Source organism: Neltuma alba, unplaced genomic scaffold (genome assembly GCF_004799145.2).
Source record: "Neltuma alba isolate B1F8T4 unplaced genomic scaffold, ASM479914v2 tig00012185_pilon, whole genome shotgun sequence".
Lineage (NCBI taxonomy): Eukaryota > Viridiplantae > Streptophyta > Magnoliopsida > Fabales > Fabaceae > Neltuma > Neltuma alba.
Window position 1 is genome coordinate 1 of NW_021636727.1, and position 27,931 is coordinate 27,931.

At 33.9% G+C, this 27,931-nt stretch overlaps 2 protein-coding genes and 1 pseudogene across 2 annotated transcripts; all 3 read left to right on the plus strand.

Moving 5' to 3' along the window:
* Positions 1 to 1,584: 1,584 nt before the first annotated feature.
* LOC114724324 (GDSL esterase/lipase At1g28610-like) lies at positions 1,585 to 7,126 on the plus strand. Its single transcript, XM_028910661.1, has 5 exons — positions 1,585 to 1,882; positions 2,260 to 2,490; positions 3,739 to 3,887; positions 5,891 to 6,164; positions 6,864 to 7,126. The coding sequence occupies exons 1-5, from the start codon at positions 1,585 to 1,587 to the stop codon at positions 7,124 to 7,126; spliced, it is 1,215 nt and encodes a 404-aa protein (XP_028766494.1).
* A 3,044-nt stretch (positions 7,127 to 10,170) lies between these two features.
* Positions 10,171 to 13,000, plus strand: LOC114724337 (GDSL esterase/lipase At1g28610-like; annotated as a pseudogene).
* A 9,798-nt stretch (positions 13,001 to 22,798) lies between these two features.
* LOC114724338 (GDSL esterase/lipase At1g28590-like) lies at positions 22,799 to 27,242 on the plus strand. Its single transcript, XM_028910678.1, has 5 exons — positions 22,799 to 23,078; positions 24,351 to 24,581; positions 24,718 to 24,866; positions 25,965 to 26,235; positions 26,929 to 27,242. Exons 1-5 carry the CDS (start codon positions 22,799 to 22,801, stop codon positions 27,240 to 27,242), a joined length of 1,245 nt encoding a protein of 414 aa, XP_028766511.1.
* Positions 27,243 to 27,931: the final 689 nt, after the last annotated feature.

The following is a 27,931-nucleotide window of genomic DNA, read 5'->3' on the forward strand; positions in this document are numbered from 1 at the left end:
AACAATGTATGAGAGCAACAATAAGAATGACTCGACGAAGCTGGTTGCTTGGATTGGCTAAACAAGTTTATCGAATACTATAATCAAAGGCTTCAAGCTAAACTAAATCATCTTCAAGAGCTTCATCCTCATGCCAAAATCATTTATGCTGATTATTACAATGCTGCATTTCCACTGTATCACTCTCCCACAAAGTTTGGTAATATATATATCCCCTGCAGCTTTAACATTTACAACTTGTTTTTGTAGTATATCTTGTTAATAATGATTTGAGATTGCAGAAGTCAATTATTATTATCTCTTGTTTTTAATATAACAGCTAGTTTGGTAGTTCAACTTCAACCATGGAGCCTATTAGTATATTCTGGGTTTTGTTAATTTGTTTTTGTTTTTGAAATAAATTACAGGTTTTACAGGTCTGAAAGCTTGTTGTGGAAGCGGAGGTGCATACAATTACAATGCTTCAAGAGTATGTGGAGATGAAGGAGTGGAAGCTTGTGAAGATCCTTCAAAGTACATAAGCTGGGATGGTGTTCATTTGACTGAAGCAGCAGCATACAAATTTATCACAAGAGTGTTAATAAAAGGATCATACACCGCTCTTAACTTGATGACCTGTGATTGAAGAATAAAAGCTTTGAAAAATTCAACAGCGTTATGATAGAATAACCATACATCCTAGTAAGTGTGATTTTTAGTACTTCTTCTGGTTCTAAATGTAGAGAAGTTAGTTGAAGAGTTTATTTAAATGATAAATGTAAAATCTCAATCTACTTTATTTTTCAAATTTATTTTCTTCATAAACTATCCATATTGATTACACACATATGTTAAAAGGATTTCTATATCAATTGGGTAGCGCCTAATTCAAATGATTGAGGGAATATTCCAAGGAACCTGATGCCATTTTTTTTATAATAATTTTTCAACTAATTTTTTAATATTTATAAGTTAATTATTTAGCTCTTACATTAAAATCAAAGGTAGCAGTTATTAAATCAAAATAAAATATTGAATAAGGCGTAACTACTGATGAATGAGGAATAATGAGGGGAGAGTTTGAGGTTAGGGATAGGTATGCAAGAAGATCAATGTAATTCAAAAGTTTTGCTCTTTAATCAGCTTTCAGGATGAGGCTTTACATTCTCATGGGCTAAGATTCTGTAACCAACAACAAAAAGATAAAGCATATTAACAGAAGATTTTGAGAGAAGCAAAATACCAATGAAAGAAATTTTATCTAAACATCATATCTACAGGAGGCAAAAGGATGTTCTTTTGTGGGAAAAGAGGCTTGCATAGGCCAGCCCACCTATAGGAAAATGAAATCTAACCGAAGGTTTCACAAAGTTAGACCAGCGGATGAACCGACAACAGATCTGTTTAAAATTATAAGTTTAACTCGCTTCAACTTCAAAGCCTCCATATCTCATCTACCCTTCTTCTCTCATCTTCACCGAACTCTTCGCCATTAATTTATTCATATAGTATTTACTCCCCTTACATGACACACACACATATATGATTATTATTGTAGGATCCCTTGTTTCGTATTTTGGAACTGCATTTGTGTTTCCTCCTGCAATGGCTTATTCTGATTCATCTTGTCCAGTTAGGTCTCTGCGACAACGAAGGCCTGTGTCATTGCTAATAATATATGGATCTGCGTTGTTATTATTAGTATCAGTGATTCCCACCACAGAAGGACGAAGCTTCGCATCTATCTTCAGCTTTGGAGACTCCATTGCTGATACTGGAAACTTGTATTTCAGCTCCCAACCACCACCGTCCCATAAATGCTTCCGGCATCCCTACGGCAAAACCTTCTTTGGCCATCCCGTAGGGAGGTGCTCCGACGGCCGTCTAATCATCGATTTCATTGGTAAATAGCTATATATATGTCCTTTAATTTCTTCTTTCCCTTCCCCCTTATAGTTTCTGATTTTGATTTGTATCTTTCTGGCTTGATAATAGAATCAAATTAATAAATAATTTGTTTTTGCTAAAAAGCTAGAGATAATCTCACTAAAATTATATATATATTTGGTTTTGAAAGCAACTACTGAACAAGAATAAAAGAAAATGGTATTTGTCACCAAAAAAAAAAAAGAGAAAGGAAAATGGTATTTTTATTGTCTTATCTGTGCAAATCAAATGATATCTTTTTATACTTTTTTGTGTTCTATATCCTTTTCTTTACCATCCCACTTAAAAATTTGTTCTTTGTTGATTAATTGACTATGTTATGGGTCTGTACAGCTGAGTCATTAGAGATTCCACGGGTGAAACCATACCTGGGAATCAAGAATGGCCAAGTGAAGAATTGGAACAAAGAGGAAGAGGGAGTGAATTTTGCAGTTGCAGGAGCAACAGCTTTGGATCAAAGTTTCTTTCAAGAGAGAGGAATTACTGTTCCAACCAATGATTCCCTCACAGTTCAATTGGGTTGGTTCAAGGAGTTGTTGCCTTCTCTCTGTAATTCTTCCTCAAGTAAGTTCTCTACAATTCATTCTTTCACTAATTAATTAAATTAGCGATCTTAATGATACTATAAGGCATAACTCAACCTTTACAGGGAGAATAAGCCACGAACCCCAGATTAGTCAATTACTTGGACACCATATCTATATATATATATATATATATTACATACCTTAAGAGTTTAAGTTTAGAATAAATCACCGTCTAAAAGGGTGTTTGGAACCTATGGTTCTTTTGATTAATGAGATGCTTTTATATTATTATTTACTTTACAAATACTTATTATGTTGACGCACGTTTTTACAATTCATTAAAATAATTAATTAGTTTCACGTAATTTGTATTGTTTAACTTTTCTTTTGTCCTTTTGTTTCGTCCCTTAAAAGCAGATGGTCCCCTTTGACTCTGACTACCAAGTGTTGACACCGGACCTAGCTACATGTAGGTGAGCTTGAAGGTGGCCCCGTCAACTATTTAAAATTGGCGGGGAAAAAAAGGAAAAAGACAAATAACTTTGGTCCTAGAAAGAATTAATGAAAATTGTGGGACTTATCTGTCATCAAGATTTTTATACCGAGACTATATGTCATTTTTGCCTTCAAAATTCGCATGGATATCATAGAAAATGTTTATGTTATGCCCCCATTTTAATTTAAACCCTTATTAGTCCTAGTCGTACGTATTATATGATTTTATTTTTATTTTCATTTTCATTTCTTTCTATTTTTTAATTGCTCTTTAATTAGATAAGATTTTAATTAAAAAAATAGTAACACCCTTTCCCATTAATATCTTCTTTTTTCCCCTACTCCCTTATTTTCATATTCTCCCAACATTGCCATATTTTTCTCCACATCTGCTTTATGAATATAATTTCGTGGAAATAACACAAAACCTTTTGATATGTTGTTACATAAAATAGTTTTTTTCTAGTTATTATATTTATTTCTATTTACAAAAAGATATTCATAACTATTTATGCTTTCGCTCACAAAAAAATTCTCCCTGAAATACTCTAAGCTGTTTTTTTATTATTATTATGGTGATACTATTAATTGGATAATACACTTTTCTAGTATATCCTCACATACGAAATTACGTTTTCATGAATGTTAAAATAGTGAAACTGTTGAGATAAACACTTTAGCATCCTTTTGTTGTAAATTTCAGTGGCTATCTAAATTTCTTAAGAAAAATATTGTCAGTCTGTCAATTTCACTTCAATAATATAATATTATCTTAATTATAATGTTGCAGGTTGTAAGAAAGTTTTAGGAAAATCATTATTCCTTGTGGGGGAAATAGGAGGGAATGACTTTAATCATCCTTTTGCTTTGCAAATGAAGCTGTCTGAGGTGGAAACCTACGTGGGCCCAGTGATTAGTGTAATATCTTCAACAATCAAGGTAATTTTTCTTCCTTTTATGAAAAAAAAAGCTAAATTATATAAAACTCCTATGGACTATGATTCAGTTACATGTAATATCCCTGACATTTAAAAAAAAAAAGTACTACATTCACTATAAACTCTTCATTAATTCGTACCCTATTCTGCTGATGATTGCCCCAAAAAAAAAAATTAACTCATGAAGTTTAAACTTTAAGTTGTGCTAGTTTTTAATTCTTGATAACTATAATAATTTTAAAAATAATGTTAATTTTTAATAAATTAAGTTTGGTTCCTTAATTCCATTGTTGGACATTGCTCATTGTTATGTTTGAACGTTGTAAACTGTGGTCTTTTTTATTTTTTATTTTTTTTATTTTAAGATTCTTTGACCGTCATTAATCTTCTTAAGAAGGTCCTTAAATGTCATCTGATCTCCCCGTTCTACATATTTTTTACCCTCCCACATTTTATGCAAACTCCGTATTGCCTCCTGTCATTAATGTAAGAACTAAACAAGAAGTTCATTATAGTTCTATATTTTGTTTCTCAAATTTATAATTTTCACTCCAAAATATTCCTATTAATTACATGTGTTAAGAGGTTTTATTAAGAAATAGTTCCAATGCATATGATTAATAAGTGTATTTAAGAAAGCCAACACTCATTTATTATAAATAACTAACTTAATTAATTTGTTCAATATCATCAAATTAGTTATTTAACTCTTATGTTTAAAAATGAAGACATTGCTGTATACAATGTTTTAAAAGCCGGACCGGAAATCAAACCGGAAAGATCAACGGGTCATGGTTCAATCGGTCGGATCGGTTGGACCGTTCGGTTAGACCGGTGACGCAATAATTAATTTAAAACAATATTATATACATATAATTAGTATATATGAAAAATATCAAATTATTAAATAATTTAGAAATGCATTTAAATAATCTAAAAGTATAATGAAATCATTGAAAATGGACTAAAACCTTATATATTTAAATTTATGTATGTTTAAAATATTTAATGATATTACAAATTATCAATTCATTCAAATCAAAATATTTTTTTAAAAGATAGACCAAATATCGAAATAAAAAGACTAGCGACTCACGATTTTAACACCACAATATATGAAATTTTCAATGAAATAATACTATATGGTTATAAATAGTCTAAAAATATATTAGGATATTTAAGGGGATCAATTTTTTATTTTTCTTCTATTTTTTAAAATTTTTTTAGTATTTTTCAGTCAGGCTAAAAAACCGTCCGGTTTTCTGAAAACCGTTCCGGTTTCCGGTCCAACTCTGGTTTCCGGCTTAATAACGGCTCAACTTCGGTCCAATCCGGCTCAACTATGTGAACGGTTTTTTGGTCCAAACCGAGCCGTTAACGAGTCCGGGTGACGGTTCAACTGGTCCGACCGTCCGGTTCGGTCCGGTTCTTTAATCATTGGCTGTATATGATTAAATCATAACTTCGGCACTATCTTCTACAAGATGCCCACTGTTTGAAACTCACTAATACGTTTTCAAGATGCTCCAAAAATAATTCAGGAATATCACTTGTTGATAAATGTAGTAATATATCGATCTATAAGAGTGCATATCTTGTTGTTTTTTACTGCTTCCAGTCCTAATATAAGAACTAGTTTGACTTTTAATTTGGTTCTAAATATAAAACTTCAATCCACTTCGTCTCTCATATTTATCTATTTTTTTAATGTAGTCCTTGTATAGTAGTTGCACATGTTACAAATTTCATCAAATGGTAATTCTAGCTAATACAAATTATTAGTAAAAGTATTTTATGAAAGACAATACCTGTTTATTACAGGTAATTAACTTAACAAACTTTTTTTATCTACTTAAATTAGTCAATTAGCTCTTATATTAAGGATCGGAAGTAGTATTTGAAAAGTTTGTATACAGTACTCAGTTTTCTTTTACATCGTTTATATATATATATATATATATATATATATTGTTTCATAAATTAATTAGTTGTTTTAAATTGTAGGAGTTGATACATCTAGGAGCTCAAACGCTTATTGTTCCTGGAAATTTTCCAATTGGGTGCAGTGCATCCTACTTAACAAGGTTTCAGAGCAATCATAAGAATGACTATGACAAAGCTGGTTGCTTGGTTTGGTTAAACAAGTTTGTGGAGTTTTACAACAAGAGGCTCCAATCTGAAGTGAATCGCCTTCAACAGCTTTATCCTCATGCCCATATCATTTATGCTGATTACTACAACGCTGCACTGCCACTCTATCATTCTCCCACCAAATTTGGTAATATTTATCACTTTAAATTACTCACAACACTTTTACTAGGTTAAGTAGCATCCATCATCTTGAAATATTTTTCTAGTAGCACTCGTTATCGTAAACTAATTTTTGACAATCTAACACCATAAAATATTTTTCTAGTAACATCCCGTGTTCTAAACATTTAGTATTCTAAGTTTAGGATACTCTTTGTTACCGATAAAATCTTTTATGATGCTAAATACACTGAAAATTAGTTATAAATAGGGCTCTATTAAAAACAATACTTTATGGTGTTAAATGCAACTTAACCCTTTTTTACATATAGTTTTATATTAAAAATATGTAATTGAGGCATTAGTAGAATTAATAATCATTGTCAGTATAAAACATAAGACTTCTTACAAGCCATGCTTTTCACAAACAATGAATAGTGAGATTTACTTTTGAATTTTCAGCAATACACAAGACCCATTTCTGTATATGTCTAGTTTGATATATAAATTATCTCTAGCTAAGCGGGTTCCGTTTATTGCATAGAATTTGAGTAATAAAAAACTCTATTTATGATTTCTATGGATAGCATGACTTAATTACCATAGATTCTCTGCACATTATACATCAAAAAAACATATTTTCCAATAGCACTCATTATCTAAATCGTATGAATAATGCGGCACTAACATATTTTTAGTTTCATGGAATAAATCAAATTAATGATAGGTTTTACAAGTCTGAAAGCTTGCTGTGGAATTGGAGGTGCATACAATTTCAAAACTTCAAGAATATGTGGGGATGAAGGAGTAAAAGCTTGTGAGGATCCTTCTAAGTACATAAACTGGGATGGTGTTCATTTGACTGAAGCTGCATATAGATTCATTGCCAAAGCTTTAGTAAATGGACGTCTCACTACTCCTAAATTTGATGCCTTGCACTTCAACAACCATATCACTACTGGTTCTTCCTATATGGATCAATCTGCTTAGTTTTTCTTATTCACTTAGCTGTTTGTATTTTAAATGCTTATATATATATATATATATATATATATAAAAGACATTATTGCATTGCTTTCATCCTTTGACTTTATATAAGATTTTAGTTTGATACTTCAATTTTATACAATATTTTTCAGTCCTATAACGCTAGCATCATTGGTGGTCTCATTAAATGATGATTATTTGTTGCACTCATTGTTATTTTTAAAAAAAAAATTTAAACTTAATATGTCAGTATTTGAGGAAGTTTTATTAACATTTAATATTTTATACAGCATTCTTTTTCAAAAAATTAGCTCTATTGGAGGACTGAAAAATATAGTGTAAAATTAAGGGATCAAAATAAAATCCTATATAAAAATTTAAGGATGCATGAAAAATGCACTTTTGCCGCGCGCGTGTGTGCGATTTCTTGCATTGCATGTTATTATGTTTGATTCACATCATATTGTGATGGACCGGATGATCATATTTGCATGGATAATTTCGCATCAATTATGGACCGTTTGATTAATCCTACATGGGGCCTACGCCTACGGCACCATACCCTCCCCTATCCTTTTTTTTTTTTTTTGGGTTTTATGGCCTTTAATTTTTTAAATAATCATGTATTATCTCTTCAAAATAAAAGTTCCTAAAAAGTTGTTATAAATTAGTAATTGCGATTTGGGCCCAAAAAAATTAGTAATTGCGATATTGATCAAGTATAAGTCTACTTATTTAAAAAAAATAATCAATTGTAATGATCATAATCCCGTAAAGCTTGTAATCAAACATATATATATAATTCAAATTATTTTCAGGTTGGAAAAATTTAATTTTATTATTACATATTTTTCATAACATTCGGTTAGAAAGTTAAGAGATAGTAAATGATTATTTTAAAACAAAAAAAAAATTGTGTATACAGTATACCATTTGGATAGTTCATTAATTAATCCAACGATGATTTAAAAAAAAAGGTTATCACCATATAAAGTGACATAAAGTAGGCTAAGTAAAATGAAAGTGAAATGAAAACTTGGTGACCTCTTAGAGAAAATATTATTTAAATTTGTAAATTTACTTTTTTTTATAAATAGTAAAAATTTAATTTAGATTTTAAAAAGTAATTTAATTGTGACGGCAGAGATAATATAGTCATCAAAATTTATCCCTTGTATTTTCTAGATATGGATTTTAGTTCTTTAGAATAATTTCATGAATTTATCATTGATAACAATTTAACTTATAAATAACTTGAGGGATAAATGATGGATCCAGATATTAACATGTGGGAGGCTAGAAAATGGGAAACTGTGTAAACATGAGGACCAAAATTAATTCTAACTTTTTACAAACAAAATAAACCATTTTTAAAATAAAATCATTATAAGTTATCAATAAAAGAATATAATTTTGATTCAAATACAAATTTATCTTTAAAGTTTTCATTTGGGAGCACAATACATATAAAAGTTTTTTTTATACAAATTTTCTCTCAAAAATTTAAAATCATAACAGTATTACTTCGTACAGTTTAAAAATGCTGAATAAAAATTTTCATGACAAATCTACATCTAAACCCATATGCCTATAAAAAAAGTTTTAATAACAAATAAGCAGCATGAATTCGTCTTTATTTCAAGTGCCAAAAGTTGTCATTACATCCTACTCCCGGTAATGAAATTTTGTAATGTTCCATTTTTTTGAGGACATCAGAATGATTTTTTCCAACAAAAAAAAAACTTGAGGGTGCGTCCCTAAATAACTTCTTTTACTTGGCTGTTAGCATAATTTTCCCAAATTCAAAAGGGTGAATAAAGACTCTAAAGGCTCTGGTTGATACGCGTGAACAAAGAAAAGTAGGTCCTAGTTACAGTGCCGTACTTTGGATAATCAAGCGAACGCACATGGCTTGTTGCAATAGTCTGATCAGTGATCAGAGGCCAGAGGGCCCACTCCTTCCCTTCTGATGGCTCTTTCCGATTCGTCTCCTCCACTGAGGTCTCTGCAACAACGAGGGACTGAGCCAATTTCATCAACGTCCGTCCTCCTGCCCTTAAAATTGTGGGGCAAATGACAGTTAGGACCCTATCTTAGCATATCTATTGCTCATTTTCTTTCGCTCTACATCTTCTCCTAAATAAAATAAATATGAGTAGATTTTGTAGAAAAATTACTTTCTATCTTGGTACTTAAATTTAGAAGAAAAAATATGAATAAATTAAATAAACAAATATTTAAAACTTAACATGTTCACAAATTTTATGAAATAGCTAAATAAAAATATTTAAAACTTTAAGTTCTTAAAATCACTTAAAATAATTTAATAAACCAACACTGAAAGCTATCATGGTGAGAGTGTCATGTTATCTTAAATAATTAAAAAAAAATGAAAATGAAATAAATAAGAAAATGTCATGTTACCGGGTCTTCTTTCACAGTGAGAGTGTCATGTTACTTTAAATAATTCATGAAAAAACAAAAATGAAATAGATAAGAATGGGTATTGAAGAAAAAAAAGAATATTTTAAATGATTTTAAGAACTTAAAGTTTTTAATATTTTTATTTAGCTATTTCATAAAATTTGTGAACCTGTTAATTTTTAAATATTTGTTTATTTAATTTATTCATATATTTTCTTCTAAATTTAACTACCAAGATAGAAAGCAATTTTTCTACAAAATCTATTCATATTTATTCCATCTAGGAGAAGATGTACAGTGAAAGAAAATGAGTGGGAGATATGATAAGATGGGGTCTTAACTGTAATTTGCTCCACAATTTTAAAGGCAGGGACCCAGGGCGGACGTCGACGAAATTATTTCCTTAGTTGTAATTTTTGCCGAAAATGAAAATGGAGATAATTGAACTTGTTCACGGCCTCAGCGAGTTTCATTTTTCTCTTGGAAAAATTACCTGTCAGAGTGAAAGTTCATCTTGAAGTGATCGAATTTTTAAAAAAATGTGGTATATGGGTAAATAGTTCCCACGCTATGGCATTTGGGTAATTATTTTACTGATTATAGTATTTTGATAAAATTGCCGACGCACCTTCACATCTATCTTTAGCTTTGGAGACTCCATTGTTGACACCGGAAACTGGTTTTTCAGCTCCCAACAGCCGCCGCCGCACAAGTTCTTCCACCCTCCCTACGGCGAATCCTACTTCAGTTACCCCACAGGAAGATGCTCGATGGACGTATTATCACTGATTTCATCGATAACGCTCAGATTTTGGACACTATCATTGCATCTATTTACCAACCTTGCAACTTTCAGACCTTAAATATGGTCTCATTGTTCTTTTTCTTGGACATAAAATATATCACCGATTCTCCCTCTTACTCTCCCAACATCTGGGATTTTCTGTGTTAAATTGCTTCTTGCTGAGCAGCTGAGTCTTTAAGAATTCCATTGTGAAACCATATCTGGGAATTAAGAATGGTCAAGTCAGAAATTGGAGCAAAGAAGATGGAGTTAATTTTTCTGTTGATGGAGCAGCTGCTTTGAATGTAAGTTTCTTTGAAGAGAGAGGTATTTATACTGGGAGTACTAATTATTCTCTCAGAGTTCAACTGTGCTGGTGTAAGGAATTTTTGCCTTCTATTTGCAGTGCTTCCTCGAGCAAGTTCTTTGTTTTTTTTTTCCCCAGACATTGGTTAAATTTTTAAGAAAAAATCACAAAAAAAAACCGTAAAATTTGAAAAATTACAAATAAAGATCAGTAATAATATTATTATAGGTTTTAACAATAATAGTACAAGTTTTGACAACAATTTTGTGAACAGGTCTTTATCTGTAATTTTTTAAATTTTATGGTCTTTTTTATGATTTTTCCAAGTTTTAATTGTTATACCAAATATTAAAACCATTTAAGCATGTTACCCAATGTTTTAGTGTTAATTTTCTTTATCTTAAATATAAGATTTTAACTCATTTTATTTCTTAAATTCATAATTCTTTTTTACTGAGGTGTTTTTCCTAAAGAAAATGTATTCGATGTGAATGATTATGGTAAATACTTTAGAGAAACCAACATATATTTTACAAATAATTAATTTAATTTTTTTTAATACATACAAATTAGTTATCCAAAGCAGAGCATACTATAATTGAAATTCGGTCAAGTCAAATTTCCCATTACCCATTTGATACCAGCATCGTGGAACATATTAACGTTTTTATTTTTACAGGCTGTAAGGACGTGTTTGAGAAGTCATTATTTCTGGTGGGAGAAATAGGAGGCAATGACTTAAATGGACTCTTTGGTTTACGAAGGAGTTTAGCGGAAATCAGAACTCACGTGCCTCATGTGATTAATTCAATCTCTTCAACAGTAAAAGTAAGACTAATCCTTGAAATGCTTTGCAATAATGTCTGCTAGCAAAATAAGTGCTAGTGTTTTTATCATATCTGTCATGAAGGAGCTCAATCAGATTTCCATTTGGAGGATTTGATAGATTTAGGTGCTCAAACGCTACTTGCTCCTGGGAATTTCCCATTAGCTAGGGCTATTTAACAATGTATGAAAGCAACAACAAGAATGACTACGACGAAGCTGGTTGCTTGGATTGGTCAAACAAGTTTGCTGAATACTACAATCACAGGCTTCAAGCTGAACTAAATCACCTTCTCAAGAGCTTCATCCTCATGCCAATGTCATTTACGCTGATAATTATAACGCTGCATTGCCATTCTATCATTCTCCCAAAAAGTTTGGTATTATTCTGATTCCACATTTCCATAATCATACCGACGCTAGCTAGCTATCATAATATTCTGATTAATTTGTGCTAATTTAATGAAATATGTTGCAGGTTTTATGGGTTTGAAAGCCTGTTGTGGAAGTGGAAGTGCATACAATTACAAAGCTTGTTGTGGAGATGAAGGAGTGAAAACTCGAGAAGATCCTTCGAAGTACATAGGCTGGGACGGTGCTCATTTGACTGAAGCTGCATACATCCTTATAAATTCTGTTTTTAGTACTTCTTCCCAAATGTAGAAGCTAATTGAAGGGTTTATTTAAATGCTAAATGTAAAACCTCAATCTACTTTATTTTTTAAATTGATAAAATTTTTTTCATAAACAATTCATATTGATTAGAGGTGAGCAAAACCGAACCGAACCGAAACCGATAACTGAACCGAACCGAATGTATTTTCGGTTATTTCAGTTCGGTTATTTTGGTGTTCGGTTTCGGTTTTTATTTTTATTAAATTTCAGTGTTTGGTTTTCGGTTCGGTTTATTAAAAAAAAAAATCAGTTTTAAACCAAAAAACCGAAATATATGTGTGTTTGCATATATATTTTTTTGCCAAGGTATATAATATTATATGTAATATGAAACTAAGTTAGCCATCAACTAATAGGCCCAAAGTATGCTTCGTATGCTTCTAAACCCAGCCCAACGCCCCAACGTATCTCAAACCCTAAGCTAATGTAAGATAGCTCATCATCTCTCATTTTCTCTTGCTGCAGGCCTCTTCCCACTCCCAGTGTTCTCTCAATTTCAAAAAGAATACCATCATCTTCTCGCTCATCGATCTCAGGTAGAATGCCATCTCCCTCGCACTCTTTTACTCTTCATTGCTACTCTCTCTCTCTCACAGTCTCTTATTCTTTATTACTGACACAGTAGCACCTCTCTCTCTCTCTCTAAAAACATTATATTAATGCTTTTGCTCTTATTCTTTGCAGTGTCTCTCCTTGCTACTTCATCTCCACTTTTCTTCTCCATTTCATCTTCATATTGATGCTTCTATTCTTCTCTACAATCTCTGCTACTGTGGCTGTGCTTACCGCTTCATCTTCCTCACACTTGGGATTTTATGGCTCGTTTAAACAAGGGAAAAAGTTAGTAGCATTAACAGAATGAACCAACCAAACCAAACCGAAATATTTCAGTTAGTGATAGAAGTTCGGTTCGGTTCGGTGCTTAAAAATATTGCAATTCGGTGATCAGTTATTTTGGTTTCTAGACCAAAAGCAAACCAAATAACTGTTTGCACAGCCCTAATATTGATTACACACATATATGTTAAAAGGATTTCTATTTCTATATCAATTGGGTAGCTCCTAATTCAAATGATTGAAGGGGATATTCCAAGGAATCCAATGCCGTTTTTTTAAAAAATAATTATTTTAATTAATTTTTTAATATTCGTATGAAGCTGCGCATAAATTTCTATGGTTCGGTGCTGCGTATAAATTTTCCGAATTCGAAAGGGCGGATAAAGAATCTGGTTAACAATTTCTTTTGAAAAAAATCTCACAAAATAACTGTTAAATTTTAAAATTTTAAATTAGTATTAGTTACTATAGTAATTAAAAAATAATAATTTCATTCAAAAAGCAAATATCAATATATTTTTATAGTGATTTTTTATTTAAAATTTTAAAATTCAACCCTTTTTTTTAATTTTCCCATGTTAAAAAAAAAGTGAACAAAGAAAAGCCGGTCGGTTGCAATTATTATTAGGGGTGTTCATAGTGCCTGCATGCCCGGTGTGCCCGCCCGAGCCCGGGAAAAAAATGCCTGGCCTAGCCCCAAAAAATGTAGCCCAAACAAAAAAAGAACACTTTTGGGCAGGGCCCAACACGGGCAGGGTCGGGCGATGGGTAGGGTACCCTGCCCTGCCCGTTTGGCCCTGCCCAGAAGTTTTTATTATTATTTTTTTCACTTTCACTCTCCATGGTAGTCTCCACTCTCCACTGACCACTCCATTAGTCCGCCTTTCACTTCATCAGAAATTCAGAACCCTACCTATTTACCCAACGCGGCAACACGGTTACTCCCCCTACTTTCAGTTCTGAGTCGCTCCGACGCTCCCCTGCCTGTCGGTCTCAGACTCTCGGTCTCTCCCCTGCCTCTCGGTCTCGGTCACTCCCCTGCCTCTCGGTCTCGGTCGCTCCCTCCCAGTGTAGTCTCCCACCTCCGTGTGCTGTGATTGCTCACTGCTGTCTCTGATTCGAAGACTGAAGCTCGCCAAATACTCCAGCTCAACGAGTCGTTGCTCGCTTGGATCATGCCTCTCGCCGAGTAGTCTCTCGGTATAGACCATTTCTTCCTCCTTTTTCACTATCTGGAGAAATATTATGCTTTACAAACCTCACCTTGTTGGTCTCAGTCACTCCTAGTCTCCTACCTCACCTTGCTGTCTCTCCGATCTGAAGCTCATCGAGTAGTCTCTCGGTATCTCTCGGTTGCAACACCTCAACCACCATCACGTCTCTCAGTCACTCGTTGCTCCACGGCTCCAATCTCCATTCGGTGCGTTGCGACAGCAGGGATTCCTTTCTCCAGTCTCCACGCATGTCTCTGTAACATATGATTGTATTTGATTCTGGTTTGATTCAGTCGCCTGATTGTGCCATTTGATTCTGCTTGGATTATTTCTGATTTTCTGTTTCACAATTCATATAATGCTGTTTCTATGGAGGTGCATGAGATATTCAGATTCAACATCTAATGCTGTGTTTTGTAATTGTATCTACAAGCTCATGCCTGCCGTGTCTATTCAAAAAAAAAAAATTCATGTAATGCCATGTTCGTTTTAGTTTGCAAGAATTTGAGTTGACTCAATTATGGTTCTGCTTCAGTGCTTCTATCGTGAAATGAGTGGTAGAGTATTTGGTCATTGCTCGATTTTAGTTTCCAAGCATTGCTCGATTTTAGTGGCAGAGTATTTTAGTTTCCAAGTATTTGGTCATTGCTTCTATTGTGTCTATTCAAAAATAATTCATGTAATTACTGCCATGTTCGTTTTAGTTTCCAAGCATTGCTCGATTTTTTTTTAATAATTCGTTTTAGTATTTGGAATAGCAGAATCATTTTAAATGAATCAATTAAATCAAATGGTATATCATGGGAGCTGTACTTTATATCAGTATTATTGTATCAATTCAAATTTCTTGCCATGATTCATTTCTCACAGTATTTCTTCAGTCTCCACTTGTGTTTGTATGATATAATGCTATTTGATTCTGCTTTGATTCATTTGAAATTTCTGCTATTTGATTCTGCTCCTATTCATTTAAAATTTCTTGCTATTTGTTCAATCATATGATATTGCAGCTGCAATGGATGATGAAACTTCTATTACATCACCATCCCCGGTTGTTGGTGGAAGGTCTCAAGCTACTTCAGCCCCTCTTGAAACACCAATCTCTATTGGACCTAATCAAACACCAAATCCTAATAGACCTAGTGAAGTTGCTGCCCCTAGCCCTATTGTTCCTGTTCAACCTCCATCTCATCCTGTCCTCCCTCCCCTTGCTCCTTCTCCTACCCCTACTCCCCCACAAACAAATTCTGTCACACCGGAAACAAGTATTGATGAAAGGGGTACAAAGAGAAAGGCAAGAGAAACTAAGCACACATCAGAGGTTTGGGAATATTTTGTTAGATTGCCAATAGAAGAAACTAATGGAGTTCATTTAGCAGCTTGCAAGTATTGTCATACTACTTTAAATAATAGATATAAATGTTACTTGTTGAACGATAAAACCATAAATGGTCGATTAGTTGGATCCCCATGAAGAGAATCAAGATACCAAATCCTCGACTTTGTGGGATTGACCACAATTAGCTTCCCATGTCCCCTAAGTATAAGAAAGACAATTAGAACAATTACAAATTATTTTGAAAATGAAAGAATTTAGGAAAGTTTAGTATACTACGTATGTACCCTTGATACTAAGGCGCCAAAAACAAAGTCTGAGCCCCTGGTACTGCCCTAGAAATGAAGATATCCAACAAGTCTCTGGATAAGTCTTTCTTCATATCAGGTCTGTGGCCAGCAAAAGTGTGGGAGCTGATAATCTTGAGCTTGTCATCAAGGCCACTAGGGGCTATAAAGTTCTTGAAAAGATATCTAAATCAACAAACAAAGATATTAATAGGATAAATGCTCAAGTACTTAAGTATTTAGTTAAGGTTTTAACAAATACCTGATATAAAAGTTATAGGCATTTGTGCTGGCCATTCCATGTGTCAGAATTTGTTTTAATACTTCATTCGTGACGTAGTTTGACGAGAGTTGACCGTAGACCTCTGGCTCAAACTCTAGGGGAATCATGAAATCCTCGCTATGTTCTAATCTGGCCCCAACTGCATATTCCTCAAGACATATTGGAATCTTGATGATACCGCTTGAATGGGCTCAGAGGGCTACTTCTGTGGCGATGATAATGAGTGATCACCTAATAGGCTCTTCTTCCCCTTAGACTGACAAGCAAACTGTTAGTAATTAAAACCGAGTTTATTTTAAATCAGCTGAATGTGTAGACCTATACTTATATACCTTTGAAGGATGTCATACTGTAAGAAGACAACCAGGCCAAGCGACAAAGCTACCCACTTCTTGAGCCACTGTCTCTGCATCTGGGGTGGGTATCAGGAGGGCATAATTCACATCAACAGCCGTGTTCAATTGTACCCTCACATGATTAGCAGGGAGAGGCACATTATGAATCATACTCTACCCCGGTAAATTGAACATACGGCCTGTTGCAACAGTGTGATGTTTAGGGTTATCGCCATACACTGAACATCCGCTTCATCCTGATTTAACATGAGAGACAAGTTAGCTAGATATATAAATTATTGAATGTAATTGTATAAACACAAGTATTATACCTCAAGTAGCAAGGGGAATGTGCAACTATCTTTGCCACTTGGGCTTTGATTCGGAGTCGGCTGTGGTGCTTGATTCTTGATTAACTGCTCGATTGAGAGTGCTTGTGCTTTAACTTGCTCCTTTAGCCAGTGTGTTTCTTCCTTCAGCTCCATGAACTCAGTAAAGGAAGGCGTGCACGATGAAGAGGGCTTTTGTTAGTACCCCAAGTAATCCCTCTTGGTGACTCCATAACCGACGCCCCTAAGAAGACCAGGATGGTCGGAGTCCCCAATGCCCTCCTCAATATATCCTGGTCATCTGCAGAATATGCCCCCTGTGAAACTTCCTGAGACAAACTCTCATGTGCAACAAACATTGACATAGTTATTCATACTTAAAGATCTTTGACAATAACGTGAGGATTATTTAATTTAGAATAATACTCACCATCCTGTCCACGACCTCCTTAACGTGAGGATTATCAATTTGGCCATCTTTATTTTGCCTGGCCAATGCCCACAGCATCTGAAGGGATATAGTGACATCTGATCCCTCCTTCTAAGTCACCTCTTGCTCGAGGCCCGCATAACCCAGGCGCTTCTTTCAGTAGGGATATTCATTCTTCTTTACCCTTTCTTTATTTTGGGTACTTAATGCCTGCAAAAACAAAGTAGATTCACAATTAAATAGTATACAGATTAAACAAAATGGACTATTTAATATCGAAAAGAGCGAGGATTATTGCTTGAAATTGACTATCACGACGTGACGTCACAAAAGCAACCCAATCCTCTAGTTTGACCAAGTCCCGTATCAAGCTAGGAACCTCAGACTCATCGGCTGTGGAAGGATCCTTCAAGTACTTGTGTGTCACAAAGTATCGAAAAGAGCGCAGTGCCCTCCCAGCTTCCCCTCCACAAACTTCTTCCTGCTCTTATCTATATCAAATGCAGACTGCAAAACATATAAAACAACACATTAGTGTCACGCAGCTTGTAAGAAAACAAAATTTGAGTTGTTATAATATATTACCAATATATCTGTTCAAATAGCATCTCGCACTGAACGATCAACCGTCCTCCAGTGCTGCGCTGTAATGGGCACGGTGCTTCATGCCACTGCCCCAATATAGCTGATAAACTTATTTGACCGTACAGCTTGTCCTTTCTTATTCCACTGTATGGCAAATCTTTTTCCTTCCGTTCGAGCTTTCACAACCTCTTGCATGACACAAAGGCCCCTCTGTATGCGTGCTGCCTCGTCTTGCAACTATCTCTCCTCGTCAGAGGTATCTCTTGGCTGAGATGGATTATTGGTGCTAGATCTGCTATCGTCTGCCATCTGCAATGAAATTCAATTAAACAAAATGAATTAGAATCCATTAAATGAAAATAAAGTCATTAATGACGAAATTGACTTTAACAAAATTAAAACAAATAAAAGAATCAAAGAAAATAATAAGAGAATTTACATGCATGTTTAAGAAGACCTTTTTCTTTTTTTACTCTTATGTTTTTGCATATTCTTCTTGGTTTGAATTGTTTTGATCTTCTTACGAAACACTTTCCCCCTCTTTGAAATCGATATTCCGTCATTGTGATCGTGCCTGACGTACATGAATTGATCTTCATTTAAATGAGAATCAAGTGATGTCCCTTGAAATGGATCATCTTCAACTGCATTGTCTTCATACCCCGTCTCTTCAATATTCATTTTATTAGTCAACAAAACAATAGACCATCCTTTAATAGCCAGGTCAGGGACATAAAATGCTTGTGTAGCTTGAGAAGCCAAAATGAATGGCTTTTCCTTGTATCCTTCCTTATTCAAATTCAATTGTATGAACCCTAAGTCATCAATCCTCAATGCATTATTATTATCTACCCACTTGCAACCAAATACCGAAACTCTGAATTCAATGTAATCCAACTCCCAAATATCCTTAATCACTCCAAAGTATGACATACGTGCATAGATAAGATTTTTATCTTTGGCACTCGATATATGCATGGTACTAGCTACAAGAGTTATGCCACTATTTTGCTGTTTACTTCGATCATCTTGCTGTTTAGTATAGAAAGTGAACCCACTGATAAGGTAGCTTGTGAAAGAAATCATATGTTTGCTTGGTCCATCTACTAACAACTTTAATTTCTTCGAAACAGAATTAGGATCATTATTATACTTGCCATGCACCTGCTCTCTCAACCATACTGTAAATTGTTTATTGTGTGTTTTGGTGTACCAACTTTTAAGTTTATTGGGATTATCCCTCTTTAGCTCATCAATATGCTCATCCACATAGTCCTCAATCTCTTCGGAGTTGTGCAATACGTATAGATGTGCCTGCTCCCATTGTTGGTTTGAAATAGTTACAACTTTCTTTCCTATAATCCCTTCTCCATCTGTCCTTCCCTCATGACGAGACATTGAAACCCCAATGTCACTTGCATTTTTTAAGTAATGGGTACAAAATTCAGTGGCCTCTTCACAAATATACCGTTCTACGATACAACCCTCTAGCCAACTTCGATTTTTCACATACCCTTTCAATATTTTCATGTAACGCTCAACTGGGTACATCCATCTTAAATACACTGGGCCACACAGTTAGACCTCTCTAACTAAGTGGACGGTTAAATGGACCATGATGTCAAAAAAGGCTAGAGGAAAATACATTTCAAGTTCGCATAATGTAACTATGATTCAGGTTTACAATCTTGGCAATTTACTAGGATTGATCACTTTGCTGCAAAGAGACTTAAAGAAGAAACATAACTTTGTGATCGTAACTCGCACCTTATCGAGTAAAATAGCCCGTATTGCCACTGGAATAAAGTTTTCCGTTAAGACATGACAGTCATGAGATTTTAAACCTTTTAACTTCATATCCTTTAATGAAACAAGGTTACTAATATTAGAAGAGTAACCTTCCAGCACTTTTACTAAAGCAAGAAACTCAAAAAACCTACTTTTCTCTTTTCAAGAAAGCGTGTGAGCTACCAGACGAAGAAATGTACGAGTTCTCTTATCCTCTGGTGCCAACTCCTTCCTTATCCCCAATTCAACCATGTCTAGCCTGGCATTTATGCCATCTTTAGTCTTCCCAGGAATATGGAATAATGTGCCAAACAGACTTTCACATACGTTTTTCTCAATATGCATAGCATCAAGAAAATGTCTCACATTTAGGGTTATCCAACACGGCAGTATGAAGAAAATAGACCTCTTCTTCCACCCACTTGTCCCAACATGCTTCACGAAAGGTTTTCTAAATTCACAATCTATATCTTTCACCTTTTAAAATACATCCTCCCCAATCAACGGTGTAGGTGCCTTACCTTCTTCTGAATTCCCATTGAAATATTTTTTGAATTGCTGGTAAGGATGATCACGATGCAACCATTTACGATGTCCCATATATGAATTTTTCATTCCATGCTTCAACCTTATGGAATCTGTGCTCTCTTCACAAATAGGACAACCAAGTTGCCCTTTAATGCTATACCCTGAGAGATTACCATACACAGGAAAGTCATTAATTGTGCCAAATAACATAGCTCTCAACTTGAATGTTTCTTCCTTATATACATCATATACATCAACTCCATTCTCCCACAATACTTTCAAGTCTTCAATTAATGGAGCTAGATATATATCTATGTCATTTCTCGATTGCTTTGGCCCAGAGATTATCATAGACATCATTGAATACTTGCGTTTCATGCATAGCCATGGAGAAAGGTTATACATAAACAAAGTCACTAGCCATGTGCTATAGGTGCTGCTTTGCATCCCAGATGGGTTCATCTCGTTGGTGGCTAATGCAAGGCGTAGATTTCTATCTTCTTCCCCGAATTCAGGATACTCAATATCAAACTTCTTCCATTCTGGAGAATCAGCGAGATGGCGAAGCATGCCATCTTTAACCCTTTCATCTGCATGCCACCTTAAATTTCTTGCATCTTCTACATTACTATACAAACGTCTGAATCTTGGCACAATGGGAAAATACCATAATGCCTTCTTCGGGCTCTTCCCATTCTCTTGGTAGCACGATGCATTACACTTAGGACACTCAGTTAGTGACTTATACTCCTTCCTAAACAAAATGCAATCGTTGGGGCAAGCATGTATCTTCTCATAGCTAAGGCCAATAGAGCGCAACACTTGCTTTGCATCATACGTTTTACTTGGAAGCTCATTTTCTTTTAATAGCATTTGTTTAACAAGCAACAGCAGTTCTGTGAAGCTTGTGTGACTCCACCCATTTCTTGCTTTTAAATTGTACAGTTTCAACACTACAGAAAATTTTATGAAATCAGTACAACCTTCATATAGAGGTGTCTCAGCATCACACTTCAATCTGTCAAACATTTCAGGACAATCATCAAGTTCCCGTTCAATCGCATTTGTCATCTCCTCAAGACGATCAGCTTCACATGTACTCATGCCAAGATTAGATGATCCACAGCTTTTACTATGCCCTTGACTACTATTACTCGCATCTCTTGTCTCTTCGTGCTTTGTCCAACACTTGTAACTTTGATCAATTCCATTGATAATTAAGTGGCTCTCACAATTGGATGGCGAAGCCCACTTTAGAAGGCAACACTTAAGACAGGGGTAAATAATCCTGTTGCGATCATCGGCGTGCTCAATCGCAAACTTAATAAAATGTTCTACCCCATCCCAATATTCTTTTGATAGACGATTAGCGGACATCCAATCCTTGCCTATGGTCCCCGACTAAGATGAATCATTTAGAGGAAAATGTGATCATCGACTCAAAGATATTGTGAGAATTAAACAAAAATAGAAAGTCAACACATGAGGCACTATTGATCACATTTATCCCTCTTTAATTCTACTTGTTAACAACTAGTAATTCTAGTTGTTAGCAACTAGTAATTCAACAAAAATTCACTTTTACTTCAGTTTGAAAAATATTCTACTACTACTGATGTGCTATTCCATTTAAAAAAAATTTGGCGGCATAACGGCTTATAACTTAGCATTCCTCAGGCTTTATGCCTTCTATTTAACTTCAAATGAAGTATTAATCAAGCAAAAAACCAGCAGTTAGTCAATTTCAATTACAGAAACAAAAATTGAAACATTAGCAATTTCGATTATTTACTAAACAATTTATGGCGAAAACAAAAATTGAAAATACCCTAAACCCAAAAACTGATCAAAATGCGAAAGACCCATTCAGCCGAACAAAAAAAACCCATTTTCCGTGTGAGCATTGTGAACGGTCCTAACATCATCCTATCATCCTCTTTCAACTACAATCATTTCGAAGGAAGCACTAAAGGAAATAAGGGAAGCGAGTGACGAAGGAGGACCAACCTGAAGCTATCAAATCTGGAGAACAACGCGTGACAACGATGATGCAGGAGGACGCCGCAGTGATGAAGGAGGACACAGAGAGGGACGATGATGGAGGACGATCAATAAAAACAAAAGGGAAGGGCTGAAAATGAGGTGGGTATGGCAGCTTAGAGAGTTCGAAGCAGAAGGGGGCGCTAGAAATTTTGAACTGGGCAGAGCAAAATGAACAGAGGAAGGGGTTTTAAAAGATAATACTTGACAATTTCTATGTTATAACCATCAAGTATCTTACAATAATATTTGATGGTTTTAGTAAAAAACCATCAAGTATTATCAAACTTGGCAGTTTATGGAGAAACCGTCAAGTTTACCTCAAAGATACTTGACGGTTATAACATAACCGTCAAGTATTGTTGGAGAATATTTGACGGTTTTTTTAAAAACCATCAAGTATTTTCCCATGAAACTTGACGGTTTCTATTAAAACCGTCAAGTTTTCTCCCTGAGATACTATATTTGACGGTTTGTTGTAATAACCGTCAAATATTTAGCGTCAAGTATTCCTCACTCTGTAGTAGTGTGAACAAAGTGGAGATAATTCACTGACATGACCGAGTAATATATATAACCATCCTGCTTCCTTCCCCTTGCAGATCCTATTATTTTCTCTCCTTATTCTCCCTATAGTTATTTAAGTCAATAATTCAACTTTCTTCCTAATGGCAACTTCTGAGTCATCTTCTTCACTTAGATCACTGGGAAGGACCGTAGTCTTAGCACTATATGTAGCTTCCTTGATACCATTCATTCACAGCACTACAGGATCCCACTTTACATCCATCTTTAGCTTTGGTGACTCCCTTGCTGATACCGGAAACTTGTACTTCAACTCCCAACCACCATGGTCCCATTATTGCTTCTTCCCTCCCTTTGGCCAATCTTACTTCGGTCACCCCACCGGAAGGTGCTCTGATGGCCGTCTTATCATCGACTTTATCGGTAATATATAACTCTTGTGTTTCAAGCTTTGCGGCTTGCCCATTTTGTTAGTTTCCTTTTCTCATGGTATAGAGTCAGTAGCTTAGTCACCTTATTAATTAGTCCACTTGCCATCAATACATTAAACACACTTATTATTACTAGCCAGAAGCATCTATTTGATCGATTTGATTGTTCTTTTAATCATGATTGACTTAAATGAGATGTTTCATCATTCTTTCTATTTTTGTTTAAGAAAAGAATGCATAGACTTCTCAAGAGAAAAAGATATGACAACAATAATAAGTCTTATCCCACTAAGTTGAGTCTACTATATGAATTACACGACGTCATTATACTCTATCAATAAAGTCTAATTCAATGATCTCATTAAGCGTTCTCCTTGGTCTTTCTCTGCCCTTTTTTAAAGGATTTCAAATTGTCTAAGCTACCATTCTCACCGACGCCTTCAATGGCTTTTTCTGCACATGCTCAAACCACCTTAGATGGTGTTCAACCATTTTCTCTTCGATAGGCATCACACATACTCTTACTTAAATATTTTCATTTCGAATCTTATTTTTTCTTATATGACCACACATTCATCTCAACATCCTTATTTCTACTACCCCAATTTTATGCTCTTATTTTTTCTTTAAGGCCCAACGTTTACTATCATATAACACAGCTGCTCTTATAGCAATCTGATAGAATTTTTTCTTAAGCTTCTCAAGTACCTTCTTATCGCAACTAACTCTAGTAGCCTTCTTCTATTTTAACCATCCAGCATGTATTCTATGAGAAACGTATCCATCAATTTCATCATTCTCATATATAATGGATTCTAGATATTTGAACTTTGACACTTGAGCTAGGAATGATTTGATCTTAACCTCCAAATCACCACTAACTTGCTTTCTCCTAAAATTGCAATGCATATATTCTATTTCGCTCCTGTTCAAGTGAAAACTTTTTCCCATAACTCTAATCTAAAGCCAATCTCTTCTATTGATTAGTCACAAGAACTATATCATCAGCAAAAAGAACTTTGCACCAAATATGTATAATTTGATTATTAAAAGAGTCTAAATAATATCAGCATAAAATGTAAATAACATAAAGAACTGCAGTGTCTTAGACTTTGTACCAATATATTAGTCCTACTGTAATTATTGCGAGTCCAACTTTGCTCAAAACTGTCAGTGTTATGATCATTAGTGTCTTGGACGTAACTGAATTTTATGAAAAGAACTAATATTGAATATTATTTGTTCTTGGGCTGTGTATATATAGCTGAGTCTCTAGGGATGGAACTACTGAAACCGTATCTGGCAATCAAGAAGGGAGAAATGAAAAATTGGAAGGGAGAAGGAGGAGTGAACTTCGCAGTTGCAGGAGCAACGGCTTTGGATGCAGATTTCTTTGAAGAAAAGGGAATTCCTAGTTTTCTCACCAGTAATTCTCTAAGCATTCAATTACGTTGGCTCAAAGAGTTATTGCGTATTCTTTGCAATTCTTCTTCAAGTAAGTGTGCATTATTATTAATTCTTTTATATTTAGTAGTACATGAAAAAAATATACCAATTCAAAGGTTTTGCAGGCTTCGTGTTATCTATTAAATGATGAAATAACTTACAATATTCGACTAATAAATTTGCAGGCTGTAATAAAGTTCTTGAGAAGTCATTATTTGTGGTAGGAGAAATTGGAGGCAATGACTTTAATAAACCTCTTGTTGCGCGAAGAAGTCTAGAAGAGATTACAAGTTTCGTATCTCATGTTATTAATGCAATATCTTCAGCAATAAGTGTAAGATTTCTTAGGCCATCTCAGGTAGCATAATGTAAGATTCTAGAAAGATAAAAAAATTACTTGGTCTTTATGATTTTAATAAGTTAATTTTATGTGTATATAGCAAAATATGAGATTTGTGAATTTTTTTTCTGGTTATAATTAAACTATCTAATATATTAGATATTAGAGTCTAATAAGGATTCAATTTGGATTAGGCTTCAGTTGAGTGGAAACTTTTTCAATGTAGTAATTTTCTCATCTAAAAAGTAAAAAGTTTGAACTCAAGCTCATACTTAAGTGTTTGCTTACAAATACACAATGTAGTTATTAGTTGTTACATCAATGGACCCAATGTACATACAGCAATTAATTGTGGACATTTAGTAAGATGCACCTGAAAGAACGGTACTCCTTCCGGTACTAAAAATAAGACTTTTTTGACAGTATAATTTATATTACAAAATGAGTCTTATATTTAAGACTGGAATAGTATATATTTTTATTACCTTACCTAAATATCTGTAAGTATATTAATATAAAATATTAAAATATAAGAAGATTATGGTCTACATAAATGTATAGAGGCAACCTAATTTAATTTTATGTGGAATGAAATCGCTTACAAATTTTTAGTCTTGCAAGATTAAAGAGAAATATTTCTATGTCTCTTTAACTCCACTCAACATAACATCTAATTCATTAAGTTTTTGTGTATACAGTTTTTGTATCCTAGAATTTTTCTTGGATAATTTCAATACACAATGAAGTTATTACTAGTTGTTACATCATGGGACCCAATATACATACAATAAATTAATTAGGGACATTTAATGAGATGCACCTGTGAAAACCTGCAAGTATTATTAATATAAATTATTAAAAAATAATAAGAAGACTCTGGTCTACAAATTTGTATAGAGAGGCACTCTAAGTTTTATTTTTATATGGAATGAAATCTCTCACTACTTTTTACCTTGTAATAGTTAATTTCTATCCATCTTTAATTTTATTCAATATAATATATAGGTCATTAAATAATCTTTGTATATCCTAGAAATTTTCTTGGATCATTATTTCGGTATGAGTGAAGTTGTATCTATGTGTTGGCCGGAGTTGATTGATGTAGGGGCTAAAACCCTAATCGTTCCGGGAAATTTTCCAATAGGGTGCATTCCATCGTACTTAACAATGTATGCGAGCAAAGATAAGAATGAGTACGATGAAGCTGGCTGCTTGAAGTGGTTAAACAATTTTGCCGAGTACTACAATGAGAGGCTCCAAGCTAAACTAAATCAGCTTCAATTGCTTCATCCTCATGCCAAAATTAGTTATGCTGATTACTACAGTTCTGCTTTGCCACTATATCATTTTCCCACCAATTTTGGTAATGTTTCCCTATCTTCATCCACTTCTTCTTATTATAGTTGGTTCATTTCAAGCATCATAGTAGTAGTAGTCGAAATACACTTATCAACATTTTGTAAAAAAATTTTTACCTTTTAAATTGAAATACCTCCTTTGATTCTAAATGTAAAAGTTTGATTACTAATGTGCATGTATTAAAAAAAATTAATTAAGTTGGCTATTTATAAAAAAAACCAATGTTTTAGTTGATAAAATATCTATCTTAATTATTTGTATTGAAAACAACTCCCTTGATTAAAAATCCTCTTAATTATATGTGTAATTAGTAGGAAGAGTTTCAGAAAAAATTATAAATTAATTAGGAGACAAATAAAAGTAGATTGAAGTCTTATATTTATGATAAAAAGCAATAATCCCCTCTACTAGCTTTTATATTTAGGACAAAAGGGAGTATACATTTTTAAGATCCGTAGGAGAAAATAAATTTTGTTTTTCTCAGAAAAAGGAACTGCCAATGTCACGTGATTGTCTTGATGGGTTGGTTTGAGGAGTGTCCCAAATAAAATGGCTTGTCTTCTCATGTCTCACCTTCTTCCTCTACTTATATCAGAATATAAAATAACCTAGATTAAATTGGAATAATAGTTTAGATTTATTAACTTTGTTAGGTTTTGATATCTCAGTATCACAAATTAAACAAATAAAATTACAGGTTTTTCAGGTCTTAAAGCTTGTTGTGGAAGTGAAGGTCCATATAATTTCAATGCTTCATTAGGAAAATATGGGGAAGAAGGAGTGAAAGCCTGTGATGATCCTTCAAAATACATTAGCTGGGATGGTATTCATATGACAGAAGCAGCACATAGATGGATTATCAAAGGCTTATTATCAAATAATGGACACTGCCACAATGTTGCTGATGACGAACTTGATACCTTATTAGATCCGATGAATAATGTTAAATCTGAATGTAATTTCAATAGCCAGCTTGAGTCTGTTTCAAACGATTTAGCTTGTCTAGCTTAAAGTTCTGACGGTTCATGTTCATGTATTTACAAATAAGTAGTGGATGCTTATATTCAATGTGAACAAATAATTCAATATATTGTATCGCTTTACTGTTATTATAAATATGATGCATATGAATTAAGAAGTACGATGAAACGTATGTTTTACAAGTTTAAGAAGTATTATTTCCAAGTTATATGATTGTCGTATATAGAATTTCTTCGTTTGAATATGGAAGTTTACAAAAATTTCACTGTATCTGGGGACCTAAAGTAACCATTGTCAACTTTTTAACAACTATGCATGAAGAGATTTATTATCTCTTCAGAGTAATTTGATGAGAGAAAACAAAAGGAATCCAAGAGAAAAGTTGGGAGGAAAGAAATTTCTTACTTATTTGATCTCATGTCATCATTTATAGCAAAACTACATAAAAATGCTCTTTGTAATGTCCCAACCTCTCAATTGTTTTTTTTTTCCTTTTTATCATGGCCTCAGGATAAAATGAGAGACATGACATTGTGATATTTTATAGTAATCAAACGGTATGATTGTGCATAGGGTACACTCAGGGTACCATGTCACACATTTGCTCTAACCAATAGAAATGAAACAACTTAGATGATTTTAATCCTATGTGGCAGTGATTTCATTCACATCGTTTCAAATTTATTTTTTTCTGTGAGAAATAAAAAAAATCATATATA